At 48.6% G+C, this 20058-nt stretch overlaps 1 protein-coding gene across 1 annotated transcript in view; it reads right to left on the reverse strand.

Annotated features, from left to right (window-relative positions):
* Positions 1-19931, reverse strand: part of SPTBN4 (spectrin beta, non-erythrocytic 4) — an 81923-nt gene extending 61992 nt beyond the window's left edge. The window contains exons 1-6 of the mRNA XM_081516302.1: positions 19174-19931; positions 16517-16703; positions 6477-6628; positions 5172-5345; positions 2587-2678; positions 1440-1520 (exon numbers count right to left, since the gene is read on the reverse strand). Coding sequence (XP_081372428.1) covers positions 1440-1520; positions 2587-2678; positions 5172-5345; positions 6477-6628; positions 16517-16703; positions 19174-19311 — 824 coding nt within the window. The 5' untranslated portion in view covers positions 19312-19931. The remainder of the gene's footprint in view (positions 1-1439; positions 1521-2586; positions 2679-5171; positions 5346-6476; positions 6629-16516; positions 16704-19173) is intronic.
* Positions 19932-20058: the final 127 nt, after the last annotated feature.

Consider the following 20058-nt stretch of genomic DNA (forward strand, 5'->3'; position numbering starts at 1 on the left):
AAGACATCGTTGTCTGAGTCCCACCCAGGGTGAGGGCAGGAGGAGCACAACCCGGCCAAGGGGAAAGCTGTGTGTACTGGTGCGTGTCTGTGCAGCATGTAGCTGTGGGGGCGAGCGCTGCGTGAGGGCACGTGTAAAGAAAAGTGAAGTTGCTCAGTTGTGTCCGACTCTTTGCGATCCCATGGACTGTAGCCTATCAGGCTTCTTCGCCCATGGAATTTTCCAAGCAAGAGTACTAGAGTAGGTTGCCATTTCCTTCTCCAGGGGATCTTCCCGACCCAGGGATTGAACCCAGGTTTCCCACATTGCAGGCAGACGCTTTCCCTTCAGAGCCACCAGAGAAGCCCGTGTTTATGTCTGACTTTATGACGCACATGTGTCTATGTGGGTGAGTTCTGTACAGTGTTGCATAGCGCTTAGAAGTGTGAGGTCTGGAGCCCGCCCTCTTGACTTAAACCCCAGCCCAGCCTTCTCCTGGCTGTCACTACGGGTGAGTTACTGTCTTGCTCTGTGCCTCCATTTCCTCCTTTGTAAAAAGGGGAGAATAATAGGCTCTGCCTACTGGCTCACCGAATATTAAATGACTTATTGGAAAGCACTTAGAACATGCCGGTACACTCAGTGATGTTCCCATTGTTAGGACTCCCGTTAGAGCTTGTGGGTTGATGGGCATGTAGGTGGGGCTGAATGTATACATGTGGGTTCTGGCTTCCTTCACACCGGAAGCAAGTCCCTTCCAGTTTCAGGCCTCAGTTTCTCTCATGTGTCATATGAACAGACCCGTTATTATGGATCATGTGCGTGTGTGCTTAGTTGCTTTAGTCATGTCTGTCTCTTTGCAATCCCATGGACTGTAGCTGGCCAGGCTTCTCTGTCCATGAGATTCTCCAGGCAAAAATACTGGAGTGGGTTGCCATGCCCTCCTCCAGGTTACGGATCATGATGTGGGTGTAATTTATCTGGGAACCCTTCCTCAGCCAGCTCAGCACCAGACCCTAAAGTAGGAGTAGGGGGTGTACAGGGAGCCAGAAGGGGGACTTGGGGGCTCACTGTGAGGAAGAACTTTCTGATAGGAGGAGGTGCTGTGCACACACCAGAGTGGACCATCCATAGTGAGTGAGCTGCCCATCCTGGAAACACCCAAGCAGCAGGTCCATGTAGAAGTTATATATGTGCATGAGTATATGCAGGTGTGCACACATCTATGGATGGGCACACGGGTCTCCATGAGTGCACAGAGTCTGTGTGTGTGTGTGTGCATCTCTGGGTAAATGTGTAAGAGCATGTGTGCGAATGGAAATGTGTATGTAAGCACAGAGGTGAAGGGAGTGGGTCCTGTGCCCGTGAGTGGCATCTATACACATCCATGTACAGGTGAGTACCTGAGGGACAGGGTGGGGGTAGGGTGCAGGGCAGAGCTGCCCCAGGCCAGGCAGTACCTGTGCCGGTGAATGAGGGCATTGAAGGCCAAGCCATCACGCCAGCTGGTGGTGAAATTCTGGATGTTTACCTCAGGGTAACTGGCAGCGTGGAAAGGAGAGACAAAGGCAGAGATGGAGAAAGTCCAGAGGAAAGAGGGAGGGAGGAAGAGACAGAGATGGAGTGATGGATGCATAGGTGGATGATAAAAGATAAATGATAGAAAAGTAGGTAGGTAGATAGAACGGTAGATAGACACAGATGATATATAGGTATATGAGGAAAGAAAGGAGGAAGGAAGGACCGGAGAGATGGAGAGAGCATGGGGAGAAGGAGGAAGAGAGAGATTGAGAGGGACAGGAGATGAGTGAGAAAGAGAGAGGGACAGAGGCAAGAAGGAAAAGGGAGGGACAGAGAGAGAGAGATACAGACAGAGGTGGGGAAAGGAAGGAGGGAGGAGAGAGAAAGAGGGGGGAGGGAGAGATCAGAACAAGGAAAAGCAGATATAGAGGTAAAGACAGACACACAGAAGAACAGATAGCACTGCAAGACAGACAGGCAGCCCCAGGAGGACGAGAGACAGAGAACGCCCAGTCTCCATCCATGCCTGCCCCTTCCTCCCTCCTCCCCCGGCTGCTCTCCAGAGGGCACTTGAGTTTCAGGCCAGGCCCTTCCCAGCAGGGCAGAGAGTTGGAGGACCAGGGGGCATGCCCAGCAGTGTCTGTGTGTCCCTCTTCTCAAACCCACTGAAGATACCAGGACCCTGAACTTCCCATCCCAGCTGCCTGAGCCCTGGGTGTGCCCTCCTAGGCTGAGGGGACTACTTTCAAGGGTGTGGGGTGGGGGACAGCTCAGGAATAGGGCCCAGGGGTCCCACACGGGTGCACTTGAGGCCTCTAGAGGTGCGGGACCAGGTGGGAGGAGAGAAGGGAGCAGGCTGGGGACAGCCCCCCACCTCCCGGCATTGTTCCCTGAGGAGTCCCGAGTTCTTCCACATTGTGATACGGGTTACACTGTGTTACGGGATTCTGATACATCAAGGTCGGAAGAGTTCGGTAACTTCAGATGTAACTTTTGATGCTGAGGACTTGAGCCACCCCTTGCACCCCTGTCCCGGAAGGAAGCCCAGAGGTGACGGCCTTCCTCCCCTGAGGATAGGGGACTTACCCAGCTGTCTTCATCTGACACCACAAGAGCAGCGCGTCCTTGGCTGAGCGTGTCTCTCTGTTGTCCTCAGTCTCAATTTTGATGACTTGAATCTGTGAGGATACAAAACATGGCTGCTGGGGTCTGGAGGGCTTGAGGCTGGGAGACACGCCACCCACACTCTGGGGGGACAGAGGAGATGGGAGAGGCAGCTTCAGGCTCGGGGTGGGGGCACCAACTCTCTCCCCCTCCCCTTCCCCTATGGCATGTCCACTCCCTCCTACCCAGAGTCTTTCCTACCTGGCCCCTTCTTCACCTGTCTATGCCCCACCCCAGTCCAGCTCCAGCCTCTTCCTTGGGCTTCCAGCTCCCAATCTTGGTGATGACCCCCAATCCAGAGGGATATTTGTAAGTCTGATGATGCCTTTTCTCTTGATAAAACTCTAATTTCTCCCCATCTCAGACAGAATAAGATCAAATTGTTAATCACAGATCACCTAGGCCCTGCTGACATTTATGACTCATCTCCTCCCTGTCTCCCCCTTGCCTCCTAGTCTCTAGTCATCCTGGTCTTTCTGTTCCTGCAACATGTCAAGTTCATTCCCATCCCAGGGACTTTGCATCTGCTGTGCCCTCTGCCTGGAATGCTTTTCCCTTTCATCTTCATAATCGTTCAGCCACCAGCCTCTCTCAGAGCCCTTCTCTGGTCCATATGATCAACTAGATATTTTATATTCCTATTACTGCTTTATCATAATCTATTCTTTTCTGCATACTTCTTTTTTTTCTTCTCTGCTTAGAAAGGTCAGTTTTCATTCCAATCCCAAAGAAAGGCAATGCCAAAGAATGCTCAAACTACTGCACAATTGCACTCATTTCACACGCTAGTAAAGTAATGCTTAAAATTCTCCAAGCCAGGCTTCAGCAATACGTGAACTGTGAACTTCCAGATGTTCAACCTGGTTTTGGAAAAGGCAGAGGAACCAGAGATCAAATTGCCAACCTCCGATGGATCATCGAAAAAGCAAGAGAGTACCAGAAAAACATCTATTTCTGCTTTATTGACTATGCCAAAGCCTTTGACTGTGTGGATCACAATAAACTGTGGAAAATTCTGAAAGAGATGGGAATACCAGAACACCTGACCTGCCTCTTGAGAAACCTATATGCAGGTCAGGAAGCAACAGACTGGACATGAACAACAGACTGGTTCCAAATAGGAAAAGGAGTATGTCAAGGCTGTATATTGTCACCCTGCTTATTTAACTTATATGCAGAGTACATCATGAGAAAAGCTGGGCTGGAAGAAGCACAAGCTGGAATCAAGATTGCTGGAAGAAATATCAATAACCTCAGATATGCAGACAACACCACCCTTGTACAGAAAGCAAAACGAACTAAAGAGCCTCTTGATGAAAGTGAAAGAGGAGAGTGAAAAAGTTGGCTTAAAGCTCAACATTCAGAAAACTAAGATCATGGCATCTGGTCCCATCACTTCATGGCAAATAGATGGGGAAACAGTGGAAACAGTGGCTGACTTTATTTTTCTGGGCTCCAAAATCACTGCAGATGGTGATTGCAGCCATGAAATTAAAAGACACTTACTCCTTGGAAGGAAAGTTATGACCAACCTAGACAGCATATTAAAAAGCAGAGACATTACTTTGCCAACAAAGGTCCATCTAGTCAAGGCTATGGTTTTTCCAGTGGTCATGTATGGATGTGAGAGTTGGAATAGAAAGAAAGCTGAGAGCCGAAGAATTGATGCTTTTGAACTGTGGTGTTGGAGAAGACTCTTAAGAGTCCTTTGGACTGCAAGGAGATGCAACCAGTCCATCCTAAAGGAGATCAGTCCTGGGTGTTCATTGGAAGGACTGATGTTGAAGCTGAAACTCCAATACTTTGGCCACTTGATGTGAAGAGCTGACTCATTGGAAAAGACCCTGATGCTGGGAAAGATTGAGGGCAGGAGGAGAAGGGGACGACAGAGGATGAGATGGCTGGATGGCATTGCCGACTCGATGGACATGGGTTTGGGTGGACTCAGGGAGTTGGTGATGGACAGGGAGGCCTGGTGTGCTGCGGTTTTTGGGGTCACAAAGAGTTGTACATGACTGAGCGACTGAACTGAACTGAACTGCTTAGCATTGGTCCTTTTCCCACACATGTCTTGTTTGCATATTGATGGGTTTATTTATTATCTGTCTACTGCCGCCCGCCCGCCCCATGTCTTGCTCCATAAAGACAGAAAATTTGTCTATTTTGTTTCTGAACTGAAGCAAGACTGCCTGGATTCCCATTCCAGTTCCCCTCCACTACCCAGCTGTGTGACTTTGAGCATATTACTTCACCTCTCTGGGCTTCAGTTTCCTCATTGGTAAAATGGCATAATGAATAATATTTAATTTATGGGTTATTGTGCATATTAAGTGCCAAGTGCTTAGAACAGAGTAAAATCTATGTACATGATGATTGTAATGATGGTGTTGTTTCCTGGAGCCTATTAGGAATATTTCTGGAATGATTGGATGAGTGGGTGAGGGACAGCCTCTTAAGGCCTCCCTCCGGGAGGTGGGCTGGGCTGAGCTGGGGTCACTTGAGATCACCTGGAAGCGCAGGATGATGGTCCAGACCAGCCCCAAGGTCAGTCGGTGGTTCCCGTCCACGATGTCATGTGAGCCCACGTTCTCCAGGTGCACACGCTGCTCCTTCAGGAACTGCAGGGCCTTGTCTACGTTTTCCAGTGAGTGGATCCTCATGCGACCACGCGTGGGCCTTGGCTAGAGCGGCAGGGGCATTAGGAGAGCCAGGGCCTGGCCAAGAGCACGTGCCCTTGATCCCACCTCTTCCAAAGACGGTCATCTGCATAACTAGGCCCCTCTACCCCTGGTCCAGGCCACGCCCCCTCAGCCTTATCAAAGACGCATGATCCAATCCTTCTAAAGAAGCTCTGCCCCATTCACAGCCAGACCCTTTCAAAGGGGTGTCCTTTCAGGGCTTATTCTAGTTCCCGGCCCCGCCCCTTCAAGTTAAGCTCCACCTCTAAACTGATAGCCACACCTCTTACCATGAAGCCCCGCCCCCTGCCTGTTGTCTTACTCCCGCCCCTTCCCTTGGATCTCTGTCCCAGGCCACCACTGTTTTGTCTCTAGTCCCATGACCACACCCCTCACTTCCTCCTCTTAAGATTTCTGCCTGGAGCCACTCCCACTCCTATTAAGCCCCGCCCCACTCCAGGATTCTCCTCTTGTTTACTTTGCTGTTCAGTTGTTCTATTCCTTCCAAGGGTGCTCCTGTTCTATACCTTGTGCCTCTCATGACATCCAGAGCTTCAGGCTCTGGTCCTTTCATCAATCTGTAGCTCCATCAGAACCCCACACTTTGCAATGAAGTCCCATCTAAGCCCAGAAATACAACTGCAACCCATACAATAAGCCATATTCATAGGAGAGTTCCATTTAATTCCTAGACTCCCGCGACCTTGGTCTCATTTTTTCGATGACAACCACACCCTCAACCATAGACCCCTGCAACAGAGTTTTGCCCCAATTTTATAGCCATGCCTCCTGCTACTGCATATCCAAGCCAAGCCCTTTAAAGCTCCACCCTTCTCCATTAGCCGCCCCCCCACCCCCACCCCACACTTTCAACGGAGCCCCACCTAGGCCCAGAGTTCCTCCCCGAAGGAAAGCCCTTTCCTTTGACAGAATCCCACCTTGGTTCCAAGCGAGACCCCAGGCTCTCCCCAACTAAGCTCCACCCTGTGCCATGGCCCCGCCCACCCGAATGAGGGGCCTTTAACCCACTCAGCCTTTCTAGTAAGCTCCATCCATCCATTAGCCTGGCCCTGTAGTAGCCCAGCCCCAGACCCCAGGGCGGCCCCCTTTCCCCAGCCCTTCTGGCCCCCTCACCAGCTGCTCCCCGGACAGCACTTCCAGCAGTCGCGTGAGCACGAAGCCGTCCCTGAGGTCTGTATAGAGGTCCCCGATGTGGCAGCCAACGCGGGCGAGGTGGGAGTTCACCCACTTGGTGAAGGTTTTCTTCTGCACGGCCTCCCGCTCATCTGAAGGACAGGTCCTGATGAGCCCCCATCTCCTCCAGGAACTCCGCCTTCCAGTTTCACCCCAGCCCTCCAAGGCCCAGGCAGTCCTTGCCCAGGCCCCGCTCTCTGCAACTATCAGGTCTTCGTGCACGTGCTTCCTCCTGCCTGGGACGCCCTTCCCTCACCCTCCTCCGCTGTCCTTTAGAATTTTCCTGAGATACCAGTTGCACAGGAAAACTCTCTTGTTTCTTACCCTAGTCAGCTCTGTTCATTCGTTCAGTAAGTACTTGAGTGCCCACTATGTGCCTACTCAGTTTAGTGGTGGCACAGATAATAAGCTGGGGCTTCCCGGGTGGTTCCGCGGTAAAGAATCCGCCAATCCTGCCAATGCAGGAGATGCATGTTCGATCCCTGGGTGGAGAAGATCCCTTGGAGGAGGAAATGGCAACCCACTCCAATATTCTTGCCTGGGAAAATCCCATGAACGGAGGCGCCTGGTGGGTTACAGTCCTTGGGGTTGCAAAGAGTCGGACACGACTGAATGACTAAGCACACAGATAATAGTCTAGGGAGTCACAGAGGGTTAAGGAGGGAGGAGGGGATGAGGGTTGGGTCTCAGGAATATCCCTGGCAGCTGTGGGGAGGGTACATCCGAGAGGGCAAGAATGGCAGCCTGGAGCCCAGGGAGGAGATTGGGGAAAGGACTCAGGAGAGACAGGAAGAGGCTGGACCAGGGCAGACACTGAGGGGACGGGAGAGGGGGGCATCTTGGAGTCATTTAGAGATGGAAGAGTAAGGGTTAGCCACTGACAGGCTGTGGGGGAATGAAGAGAAAGGACTGTGCTAGACTGCATGTTTCCTGAGGGCAGGAACCACATTTTCCCTCTGTAGTAGCTAGATTGTCAGGTTTTCCACATCCCTGGGGCAAGGAGCAGGCTTGGGATGACTTAAGGGTGGGGGGGTGCAAGGTGGGGAGGATGTGTGCAACTTCTCCTTGCTGCTTACAAAGAAGTTGTTAGGGACCTCTCTTTCTGTCGTTTCTTTTTTAAATAAAAGTTTTAGTATGAGCTATAATTCCCATACTATAAAATTTGTCCTTTTAAGTTGTAAATTCAGTAGTTTTTAGCATATTCACAGAGTTATACGACCATCACCTCTATCTAACATCAGAACACTTTTATCACCCCAGAAAAGAAACCCCATACCTGTTAACAGTCACTCCCCATTCCACCTTTTCCTAACCCTAGGCAACCATTCATCCATTTTCTCTCTCTAAGGATTTTCCTACTCCGGATACTTCACATAAATGGGATCGTGCAACATGTGGCCTTTTGTGGCCAACTTCTTTCACTCAGCATAATGTTTTCAAGGTTCATCCATGTTGTGCTATGTAGCAGGTTTTTTATTCCTTTTTACAGCTAAGTAATATTCCATTGTGCATGTGTGGGTGCTAAATCACTCAGTTGTGTCCCATTCTGTGTGACCCTATGGACTGTAGCTCCCCAGACTCCTCTGTAAATGGAGATTCTCCAGGCAAGAATCCTGGAGTGGGTTGCCTTGCTGTCCTCCAGCTGATCTTCCCGACCCAGGGATCGAACCCACGTCTCTTGTGTCTCCTGCATTGGCAGGTGGGTTCTTTACCACTAGCACCACCCTGGAAGCCCCAGTAGTCCATTGTATGGATATACCATATACTACCTGGTCAGGGAACTAGATCCCACATAACTAAGACCAAGCTCAGCCAAATAAATAATACACAAAATTTAAAAATAAATGTTTTTTTGAATGTACAGAAACAACCCAATGAATCCAAATGGCATACCTTGTTTGTTTAAATGTGGATTGTGTGCTTTTAGATGGGATGGGGGACCTGTGTGAACACATGATCACTGATCACACATAAGGAAGTGATGACGGAAAAGATGTTAGTTGGAGTGTTTGCTTATCCTGCCTTCTGACAGCCAATGCCCGTAGCAGATTGCGGTTCACGCTGAGGCCCGAGTGGAACTTGAGTGCATCCCCTGAGAGGGGCAGAAGGAGGGCAACTGGATTCAGCTCTGCCTTTACTGACGACAAGCTATGTGGGGGAAAGCCCAAAGCCCACCCCTCCTCTTTGGGCCTCTGTTTTCCCATTTCCAAAATGAAGGGTTTAGACTAGGTCAGGGTTACTTTAGTGGGCTCTGGGGGACTCTGGGTGTTTGGGAATGCATACTTGGAAAACAAGGACTCGGGAGAATATTTTTTAATTTTGTAACTTCATTTCCATGATCCGCAAAGAAAATTAATAGTAACACATCCTGGATGGACTTCCCTGGTAGTCCAACGGAGGCGACACGGGTTCGATCCTTGGTCCGAGAAGTTTCCACATGCTGCAGGGCACCTAAGCCCACGAGCTGCCACTAGGGAAGCCCCCTCTCCTAGAGCCTGTGCTGTGCAACAAGAGAAGCCACTGCAGTGAGAAGCCTGTGCACCAAAGTAGCCTCCGCTTACTGCAACTAGAGAAAGCCTGAGCTCAGCAACGAAGACACAGCAGCGCAACCAATAAATAAATACTCTTTTAAAAAAGAAGGAGAAGAAACACATCCTGGACTGTCTAAATGGTGACTTTATAGAGAACTATGCAGTGAGATTGGGGAGTTTGTGATTACAGTCTCATTAGCATGGAGCTGGGGTCCAGAACTGAAATGCCCACCGGGGCCAGGCAGGCTCCACAAGGGAGAATGAGGCCCTGGTAAAAGGGAGCAGCAGACACACAGCCCCGCATGACTGGAGCCTCACGGGAGTGAAGGCCCGGTGCTGCCATACCACGTGACAGCCCACGAGGTGCCAAAAATCTGGAGACAAGAATCTCCCTGTTTTTAAATGCTGGCAACTGATTTACGTTTTTATAAAACACAGTGGGGTTGAAACCAAATGTGTCCTAGAGTGCCGGTTCTGACCTAAGTTGACATTGAATGTTGACTGTGCTGGGAGCGCGTGCAGCTACCTCGCTGGGTGCCTTCCATCTGCTCCTCTGGCGCCACCTCCTCTCTGGTGCACCTGCTCTGAGCCCAGGGAGGCTGGCTAGTGTGGACCGTGGGAATGGACTCTTGGGCCATTAGAGGCCTCTGACTTTTGGTTGGGTTTGGCTAGCAGGAGATGAGGGGAGAGAGAAAGGGCTGAGGGATTCATTCCCTCCCTGGGGTTTCCTAGTGGTGGCACTAGTGGTAAAGAACCTGCCTGCCAACGCAGGAGACATAAGAGACACCAGTTCGATCCCTGGATCAGGAAGATCCCCTGGAGGAGGGCATGGCTTCCCTGGTAGCTCAGAGGGTAAAGAATCTTCCTGCAATGCAGGAGACCTGGGTTTGATCCCCAGGTCGAGAAGATCCCCTGGAGGAGGAAACAGCAACCCACTCCAGTAGTCTTGCTTGGGAAGTCCCATGGACAGAGGAGCCTGGTGGGCTACAGTCCATGGGGTTGCAAAGGGTTGGACATGACTGAACAATGACTAACACTTTCACTTCCTTTGTTTGACCAGGCTTCCCCCAGGGCCTGGTGGCTCTCCCTACAGCCCCCACTCCTGCTGGGGACGCTTCTCTCCCCTCTCAGCACTCTCTGCCCTGTCCCAGTCCCTGGGATCTCCACACGTCTGTAAATAGTCGCCTTCATTAAATTCTCCTCAATTTTACCCTTTTGGGGGGCCCATCTGCTTCCTCCTGGTCCTCTAGCCGCCACACATATCTTTGGGTTGTCAAGACTCTAAGTCAAATTATAATTGTTCTTTGTCTGCTATTGTGCTCATATTATTTTGCCATTTATATATTCTTCCGCACTGTGGTAGTCACCAATCACAAGCAAAATGCAAGCTCCCTTATCTACACTGGTTTCCAAGAGAGGATAGAGAGAGACAATATGTAAATGATACATTGGATATTAGTCTGGGAAAAGTGAGGACGTTGGAGATACCAGGTATTGATGGAAATGTGGGAATATCCTAACCCTCGTGCCAGCTGGTGGGGCAGCCATTGTGTTAGTCACTCAGTCATGTCTGACTCTTTGGGACCCCATGGGCTGTCACCCACCAGGCTCCTCTGTCCATGGAATTCTCCAGGCAAGAACACTAGAGTAGAGTGGGTAGCCATTCCCTTCTCCAGGGGAATCTGCCAGACCCAGGAATCAAACCTAGGTCTCCTGCATTGCAGGCAGATTCTTTACCATCTCAGCCACCAGGGAAGCCCACTCTGAAGACAATCTGAGTCAAATTAAATTAGTGCATTCCCTCTATGAGCCAACAATTCTTTCCCTACGTATATGTCCTGTAAGCTTTCCCACATGGGTTTGTTTTTTTAATGTTTATTATTTATTTATTTGGCTTCACCAGGGCTTAGTTGCAGCATGTGGGATCTAGTGTCCTGACCAGGGACTAAACCCAGGTCCCCTGCATTGGGAGGGCAGGGTCTCGGCCACTGGACCACCAGAGAAGTTCCTCCACACTGGTTTATAAGGCGCACACATGATGATGCCTCAGTGCAGTGCTATTTGCTGGGAGCAGGCAGCGACAGGTTGAGGGCTGGAGAGAGCCTGGTTTTCCATCACTGGGAAAGTGGAGCATGGCGGGTACACACCATCAACTCCAGGCAGCAGTTAGACTAGAGGTACATAGAGCCACATGGATGAGTCTTGAGGCTCTAAGGCATAGCGCTGCATGAGAACATAATGCCAAAAATTCAATCGAGTCTATGATAAAACATGCATCGATTAGCCATACCTGTATGTACAAACCCACACATATAGGGCTCCCAGATTTATGACAAAGTGAAATGGCAGTTCAGTAGGGAAAGGAAAGTCTCTTCAATAAGTGGAGCTGAATCAACTGGACATTTTTGGCAGGGGGCAGAGAAAATAACTTTGACCCACACTGTATACAATAATAAATATACTAAATACCATTTGGCCTATAAATCTAAATGTGAAATGAATGCAATAATGCTTTCAGAGGAAAACATCAAAGAATATCTCCATGACCTTGGTGCAGGCAGTTTCTTACACAAGACACAGAGTGCGAGCCATATAGGAAATCATGATTAAATAATTATCAAATTAAACTACCTTTAAATTAAGAAACACTGTTCATCAAAAGGCAACATTAAGGGCTTCTCTGGTGGCTCAGTGGTAAAGAATCCACCTGCCAATACAGGAGACATGGACTTGACCCCTGATCTGGGGAGATCCCAGTGCCGTGGAGCAACTAAGCGCCACAACTACTGAGCCCATGTGCGCTCGAGTCCAGGCTCCACAATAAAGAAGCCATCTCAGTGAGAAGCCTGAGCACCGCAAGGAAGAGTAGCCCCCGTTCGCCACAACTAGAGAACGCCCTCGAAGCGACGAAGACCCAACACAGCCAAAAATAATCAATAAAATTATTTTTTTAAAGGCAACATTAAGAGAATGAAAAGACAAGCCACATAGTGGGAGAAAATATTCAGAACACATATATCAGACAAAGGATTTGTACCCAAAGTATATAAGAACACCCACAAAACAGAAAAAAGGCAGGAAGGGATTTCTGTGGCTGTCAAGTGGTTAGGACTCTGTGCTTTGAATGGAGGGGGTGAGGGTTTGGTCCCTGGTTGGGGAATTAAGCTTCCATACGTGGCCAGCAGTGCAGCCAAAAAAAAAAAAAGGCAAGAAAATTAATAAGAAAGTAGACAAAAGACTTGAATGGGCACTTCACAGGAGTATATCCAAAGAGTAAATCTTTGAAGAGGCGCTCCACTTCATTAGTTGCTTTTAGTCATCAGGGAAATACAAATTAAAACCACAATAGAATGCACATCCATCAGAATGGTTAAAATTACAAAGACTGACCACACCAAGGGTTGGATGTACAGCAACAGAATCATTCATATACTGCTGGTGGGAATGTAAAATAATCCAAACCAGAAGTTTCTTCTAAAGTTTAGATATACACATACCAAATGACACAACAATTTCACTCCTGGGTGGGTATAAGTTATCAGAAATGAGTACCTATATCCTACACAGTTTAGAGCAGCAATAATCTGTAATAGCGTGTGATACCACTAGTTACTAGTTTGTAATCATCTAGTTTGTGATAGTCTCAAAGTAGAAGCAACTCAAATGCTCATCAACAGATGAACGGATAAGTTATGCCATAATCACATTACGGAATACTATATAGCAATGAAAAGGAACAGCCTACAAGTACAGGTAGACATGGATGAATCTCATGAGCTGAGTGCTGAGTGAATCAAACCAAACACAGAAGGATACCCACTACATGATCCTATTTATATAAAGTTCAAGTGCCAGCAAACTGAATGTACACTGTTAGAAGCTAAGACAGTGTTTACTCTCAGGATGATACAGAGGCAGCCTGAGAGGGGCTTCTCTGGGGCTGTCAGAGTCTGTTTCCCAATCTAGTTATAAGGGGGTACTCATTGTGGAAATGCTGGCCACACAATATATCTGCCTTTCTCTGTGCATGTGATATTTTAATAAAGAGTTTAAAAATATGGATGCATGCACAGGAATTAGCAATGCATGTTGCAAAGTTATCCACATGCAGAGAAAAAGATTTGCATTAAAACAATCAGAATGATTGACTATAAGAGAGAAAGCATTGATGTGAGATTTGGGAATAAAAGAGAATAAAAGAGTAGATCAAGAGAATAGGGGCCTCTGGGCCTTCCCTGGCAATCCAGTGGCTAAGACTCTGAGCTCCCAATGCAGGGGGCCCCGGTTTGATCCCTGGTCAGGGAACTGGATTCCACACGTTGCAACTAGGAGCTCAGATGCCACAACTAAAAGACCCTGCATGCTGCAACTAAGACCCGAAGCAGACAAATAAATACATGGCTAATTTTTTTTTTAAGAGAGAGAGAGAATGGGGCCTCACACAGACACATGAGACCAGAGAACCACAAATTCTCTGAGCACAGGATCCAGACAATTTTTTAAATAAATTCATGCAAAAACATTTACAGAGGACTCTGCTGAAAGATTCAGCTTTAGTTTGAATAAAGAAAACCATGAGAGAAGTGGACAAAGGGATGCAAAAGAAAATGCACGGTAGCTGTCTATGTCATAGGAGCATTTTGCACAGTAGGATAGCAGCATCTTGATGTCATTGTTAAGCTGAAGTTACTGGTTTTGTGGTTTGAGTCTCAATCCAACTTATGTGTTTTAGTTTCAGAACAAGCATAAGAGATATAAACAGAGCTGTGTGTTTTTGTATATTTAAGAAAAGCATAGTTCAATGATAATAGTTATATGTGGAATCTAAAATATGACACAAGTGAAACAGAAACAGACTCACAGACACAGAGAATGCAGGGGTGGGAGAGGGATGGATTGGGAGTTTGGGATTAGCAGATGCAAACTATTATAAATATATAGAATGGATAAACAACAAGGTCCTACTGTATAGCACAAGGAGCTATATTCAATATCTTGTATAAACCATAATGGAAAAGAAAAAAAGACAACAGAAAACCACAGTTGTAATAATTTAAGTAGACACAGGGAGTGTATGAGAAAGCTTTTTTCCTTAAAGGGGGTCCCTACATTTCTCTGGACTAGATGCTATCTGAAGTGTCTGGGGCTGGTGTTCTCGAATCAGTGGTTCTTAAAGTTGTAGAGTCCTTGATCCGCACATTGCCACCTCCCACTTCTGCATAAAATCTCCCCATAGTCCCAGGTGCCCTCAGACTCTTCAGAATGGCCAACAAGGCACCTCAAGATCTGGCTGCCACTGCCTCCTCTCCCATCATCATTTACTCACCACCTCACTCCAGCCACTCTCAACTTCTGGAGGCCTTGCCTATGCTGTTCCCTCCCTCTGGAATATTCTTCCACTCTCTTCCCCAGCATTCACTCCTGTTCATCCTTTGGAGCTCAGCTTAGCCGTCTTCTCCTCCATGAAGCACTCTGATCCTTTCTCCTGAATCAGACCCTTCTGGACTCCTACAGCTCTGAGCTTCCCCATCTGGCCTCTGCCGTGTCTCCCCCATCTCGGCTCTGATCCCTGTGGTTCATCACAGCCAGGCTGGATCTAACTTTCCCACTGGACTGGGAGCCCTGGCGAAGCAGGACCTGGGCTGCCTCAGTCACCACTATGTCCCTCCTATTGTCCAAGCACAGAGCAGGCCAAGCACAGAGCACGAGGGCACAGAGCAGGCGCTGCCTAAATATTTTGCGGATGAAATAATAAGTTCTAGAATCCTAATGGATACATTCCCAAGGTTTTAAATCTAAGAGTCTAAAAATACATTTTGGGGACGTCCCTGGTGGTCCTGTGGTTAAGACTCTGCACTTCCAATGCGGGAGGCGTGGGTTAGATCCCTGGTCGGAGACCTAAGATCGCACATGCTGTGCAGTACAACCAAAAAAATGAGAAGATAAAATACAGTTTTAAGTTTTCATGAGTATATGTTTATATCCCTCTAGGTGTCGAAACCAGAGGAAGCCAGCAATCCATGGGTTGAATCTGGTTCAGACTTTGAGAAACTCACAGTTTCTTTGTTTAATTGGGAAATGGCAGATAAACATCAGAGCTAGCAGCTCTGGGCCCACATTTCCTAGGGTTTAGAGCTGGTGACCAGTTGACCAGGGCACCCAGTTGACCACAGCCCCCAGGCCACTCATTTGTGTATGTCACCTGCTTCCCCAGGGGCCCATGAGTTTCACGAGATGCTCAACATCTTATAAAGTTCCAAGAATCTCAGTATTGAAGATCCCACAATTGTCAAATGCTGAGTTACTAACATTCTGAGATTCTGAGGGAACTGATACTGACTTTGGGATTTTAAGATTTCACGACTCTGACAACATATATTTTATGTGTATAACATGCCACATTTCTGAGATATTAACATTCCAAGGGTCTAATGTTTTAAAGGCTTACGATTATGGAATTGTGTGCTTGAGAACGGTCTTTGCTCATAAAACTTTAGTATTGATGATTAAACACTTCTGAGGTTCTAAAACTCCATGAATACAAAGTCCAAAGGTTCAAGAACTTAAAGTTCCAAAGGTCTAAGGTGCTAAGATTCTACACAGTTCTCTGGTCTTTGCTTATATTGTCCTAAAACATCAAAGTAATATGACCAACCATTCTAGTTGTCCCAAGACTGAGGGTTTCAGTGCAAAAAAAAATATGAAGGTGTGGTCATTTTTTCTCAAAGTGCTCAGCATACATGTTTCTATTCTGAAATCCTACAGTTTTAGGATTATAAAGCCCTAAGGACCTATGTGTATTAGAGTCTAGATTTCTGAGGCTTTAAGATTCTAAGACCCAACAATTAAAATGTCTAAGATCGGTGATTACAAAGTTCTGTTTACAAGAGTCTCCATTTCTAAAGGTCTCAGATTCAAAGAATCTCTGGGTATGACATTCCATGATCCTAAGATGCTAGATGTCAGCATTTTGGGATTCTAAGGAAGCACACTTAGAAAGTCCCATATTTCTGGGATTGTACGTTTCTAAGGTTCTATGAGAGGTTTCCCAGGTGGCTCAGTGGTAAGAATCCGCCTGCCAATGCAGGAGACACGAGTTTGATCCCTGGGTCGAGAAGATCTCCTGGAGAAGGAAATGGCAACCTACTCCAGCATTTTTGCCTGGAGAATCCCATGGACAGAGGAGCCTGGTGGGCTAACAGTCCATGGGGTCACAAAGGAGTTTGACGTGCTTAGCAACTAAACAACAACAATACTGGACATCACAGATAGAGAACAGTTTTCCATTATCGGGGAAAGTTCTACTGGAGAGTGCCAGTCTAAAGATTCAAGTTCCAAGTGTCGGTAACCCTCTTCCCTTCCTCCAGGTCATCAAGATATACAGACACCACCCCATCAGTGCCTTCCCTTCCTCTCTCCCACCCCCAACCCCAGCCCTCTTCCAGGTACCTGCCAAGGCCTTGATCCGGGAGCACTCAAAGAGTGAGGCTGCTGCAGTGGAGGCGGCTGGTTGCTCCCGCTCCCAGCCCCGATCGGGACTGTCCCAGCGGGCTGCAGGGTTGTTATTATTGGGGGCTGGCAGCCCCTCCATGTTGTCCACTTCCCCTGGTACCTGCGCCATTGGGGGAGATGAGGCCTGGGGATGAGCAGAGGCAGGTTAGGGATAGGGTCTGAGTTCAGAAGTCCCACTTCTTTTTTCAAAATTTATTCATTTGGCTGTGCCAGGTCTTAGTTGCAGCACGCAGGATCTTCAGTCTTCATTGTGGCAAGCGGGATATTTACTTGTGGCACATGGGCTCTGTTTCCCTGACCAGGGATCGAACCCAGGCTCCCTGCATTGGGAGCATGGAGTCTTAGCCACTGGACCACCAGTCAAGTCTAGAGATCCCACCTCTAACAGGGACTGACTGTGAGTTCTGTCCCCTCTCTCACCTTCAGTTTCTCTGTCTTTAGAAGGGAGGGACATGCTAATAATGACAATAATTTTCACCCTAACCACATCATAGGGCTGTGGTCAAACACCCACCTTAACACCTAGCAGAGGGCAAGGGCTCAGCAAATTGTCACTGTTAGGACTCCAGGGTGGTCCAGTGGTTAAGACTCGGCACTTCCACTGCAGGGGTCATAGGTTCAATTTCTATTTGGGGAACTAGAGCTTGAACCTATAAGATCCTGCATGCCACATGGCCTCCCCGCTAAAAAACTGTCACTGTTATTGTTAGAATTGTAGCATTGTTATCAATAGAATTCTATAAGGCAGTAACAACAATAATTAATGTTTATTGAGAACTTGCACTGTGCTCAGTACTTTATATGCATTATATCTTATTTAATTCCCACAAATTTAACACTCTAAAGAAAGGAATTATTAGGCCTGTTTTACAGAGGAGGAAGCTGAAGCACAGAGGGGTTAATTCACTTTCCCAAAGTCACACAGCTAGTGAGTAACCAGGATTGAAACTTAGTCACTGTGATTGAATAACTGCATTAACGGTCTCAATTCTTCATCCATTTAGCCACGTCCTCTGCCATATAGCTCCTCAGTGTTTTCCCACTCTGGGGATGGGAGGGATGAAATAGCGGGGTTGAGTGGGGGGAAGCCCTACCCCCTGACTCTGGGTTTGGCCACATGACTTGCTTTGACCAACAGAATTAGGTAGAAGCGCTAGTGAGTTCTGAGCCCAGAACTCAGGAGATCTTGCATGTTTTTGCTTGTGTTTGACTGTGGCCATGAGAAAAACATTGCTGGGCTAGTCCAAGTCCAAGGCCTTCATCACAGCCAAGGCCAGCCACAGCAACCAACAGTCAACATCCCCCTGCCCATCCTAACCGGTAAATAAGCTCAGATGAGCCCAAGTTACTGACCTCAGATTAACTCAAGGCTAAATAAATGCCTAGTGTTTTAAGACACTGAGTCTGGGGGTGGTTTCTTACGTAGCATTATTGTGGCACTAGCTGACTGACATATTGTCTGACTCTAGAGCGATGTTCTAGAACACTGCCAGATTGTAAATATGATATTTAAAGGTGTGGGAGATATTAGATACATCTCCTCCATTCTCTAGAACCCCAGGCCTGATTCTAAGACTAAGAAATGAGGGAGCTGCAAGGAGCTCAATGTCCCCATTCTCAAAATATTCAGACAGTAGCCCACAAACCAAATTTTAGGAAGGCAGGGTCTAGGTCTTGATCAATGTAGTAGAGACTGTCCCTTTCCATAGACACTCAAAAATCCATTACTATCTTTCTCTTCTTCCATGGAAAGCTTTAAGTGGGCATCTGTGTGACCTTGGCCAAGTCATCTTTTCTAGGGCTCAGTTTGTTCATCTGTAAAATGGTAACAATAATAATAGTACCCATTTCCTAGGGGTGTTTGAAGATGAGAGAATTAATGATGTGGGGAACATGGTATCAAGTACACAGTAAGCCCTCAATACACGGGCCTTGCTATTACTATTCATCCTCCAGTCACATATCTTAGCAAATCAAAGTGCCTGTGCTGAAGTCAGACAAAAATGAGTTCAAGTCCTGCTTTATTCTTGCTGTATCTTTAAACCCGATTACCTTTAACTTGGCTTCTCCGTGCCTCAGTGTCCCTCCCTGTTAAACGGTGAACACAACTGTTTCCTCAATGGAGGATACTTGGAGATGGAAAGGCACTTAGCACTTGGTGAGCTCTCGGTCAGGCTGGCGGTGGAACAGCCCTGTCTATTATGTGATTCAATGGGGAAGGGAGAAGGCGGTGGGGGAGGTGAAAAGGGGTGTCCTGAGGGCCCCAGGAAAGGTTGGTCGGGCGAGGCTGGGGATAGGAGCTGAGAGCCGATGCTTTAACCCTTCCAAGGCCGCGCCTCTCTCTCCCTACAGTCTAGTCACCGTTCCCAAGGAGGGGGGCCTGGGAAGGACAAGGCTTGGGTGGAAGACCCACGTATGGCGCCGAGGTTGGACTGGGGTGAGGGACTGGGGACTCATTCTGCCCTCGACCCTCTGCCTCCCCCAGCTGGGGAGACCCTCGGGGCTCAGGCCATGCCCACGGGGCGCGGGGGAGGGATGCTCAGGCAGGTGGGAAGATGCTGGAGATAGGGGCTATCCGCCCCCACGCCGCTCACCTGAGCCCGCGGCCGCCGGTGCCGCCGTCCCCGCTGCTCGCTGTGGCCGACTGCCCTCCCTGTCGGTGTCCTCGGCCCGGCCCGGCCCAGCCGGCTCGGCTCGGCCCCACCGGCCCCGCCGTTCGGCCAGATCCGCATGCGCCGCTGCTGCCGGCGCGCCTCCTCCCGCTCGCGCGGCCGCCGCGCTCGGCGCGCCCCCGGGACCCTCTCCCGCCCGCGGGTCCCCAGCCAACCCCGGCCGCCTGCAGCGCCTGCCCACGCGCGGCCACACACCCGGCCAAGGCGTGCGATACACAGCTGCAGGCAGCGTCACACACAGTGCTCACTCCCACGGGGTCACACACTCCCGCACTGCCACACACACGCGGAGTCGCCTACAGCGTCACAAGGACTATCCACATCCACACGCTCACACTGTCGTCCCCTTATATGGGGTCACGCAGGATCAAATATTCAAAGTGTGTCACGCAGTCACAAGCTTGCACAAGGTCCCGTGCTGAAACGGTCCCCGACAGCGTCACACACTGTAAAACACTCAAATTGTGTTACCACCATTCACGTGGAGTCATATACGAGCACACATGTGCCACACGCTGTTGCACACTTCCATGGGAACACAGAGTGTCATCAACTCACACATCACACACGGCTTCACCATCATACAGCGTCACACACTTTTACACACTCAAACTTGTTACACACTCACATGGGAGTCATACATCCTGCACTGTCACACACACTTTACACAGTCACAGGTCACAAATAACATCACAACAACAGTATCAGCCACAGCCACGCTCAAATGATGTCACAGAGTCACACACGAAGGGTCACACACTCTGGTATATCACAACTCACACATATCCAACACTCACACCATATCCC

Source organism: Giraffa tippelskirchi, chromosome 7, assembly GCF_054371585.1.
Source record: "Giraffa tippelskirchi isolate mGirTip1 chromosome 7, T2T-mGirTip1v1.2.pri, whole genome shotgun sequence".
NCBI classification, from domain to species: Eukaryota; Metazoa; Chordata; class Mammalia; order Artiodactyla; family Giraffidae; genus Giraffa; species Giraffa tippelskirchi.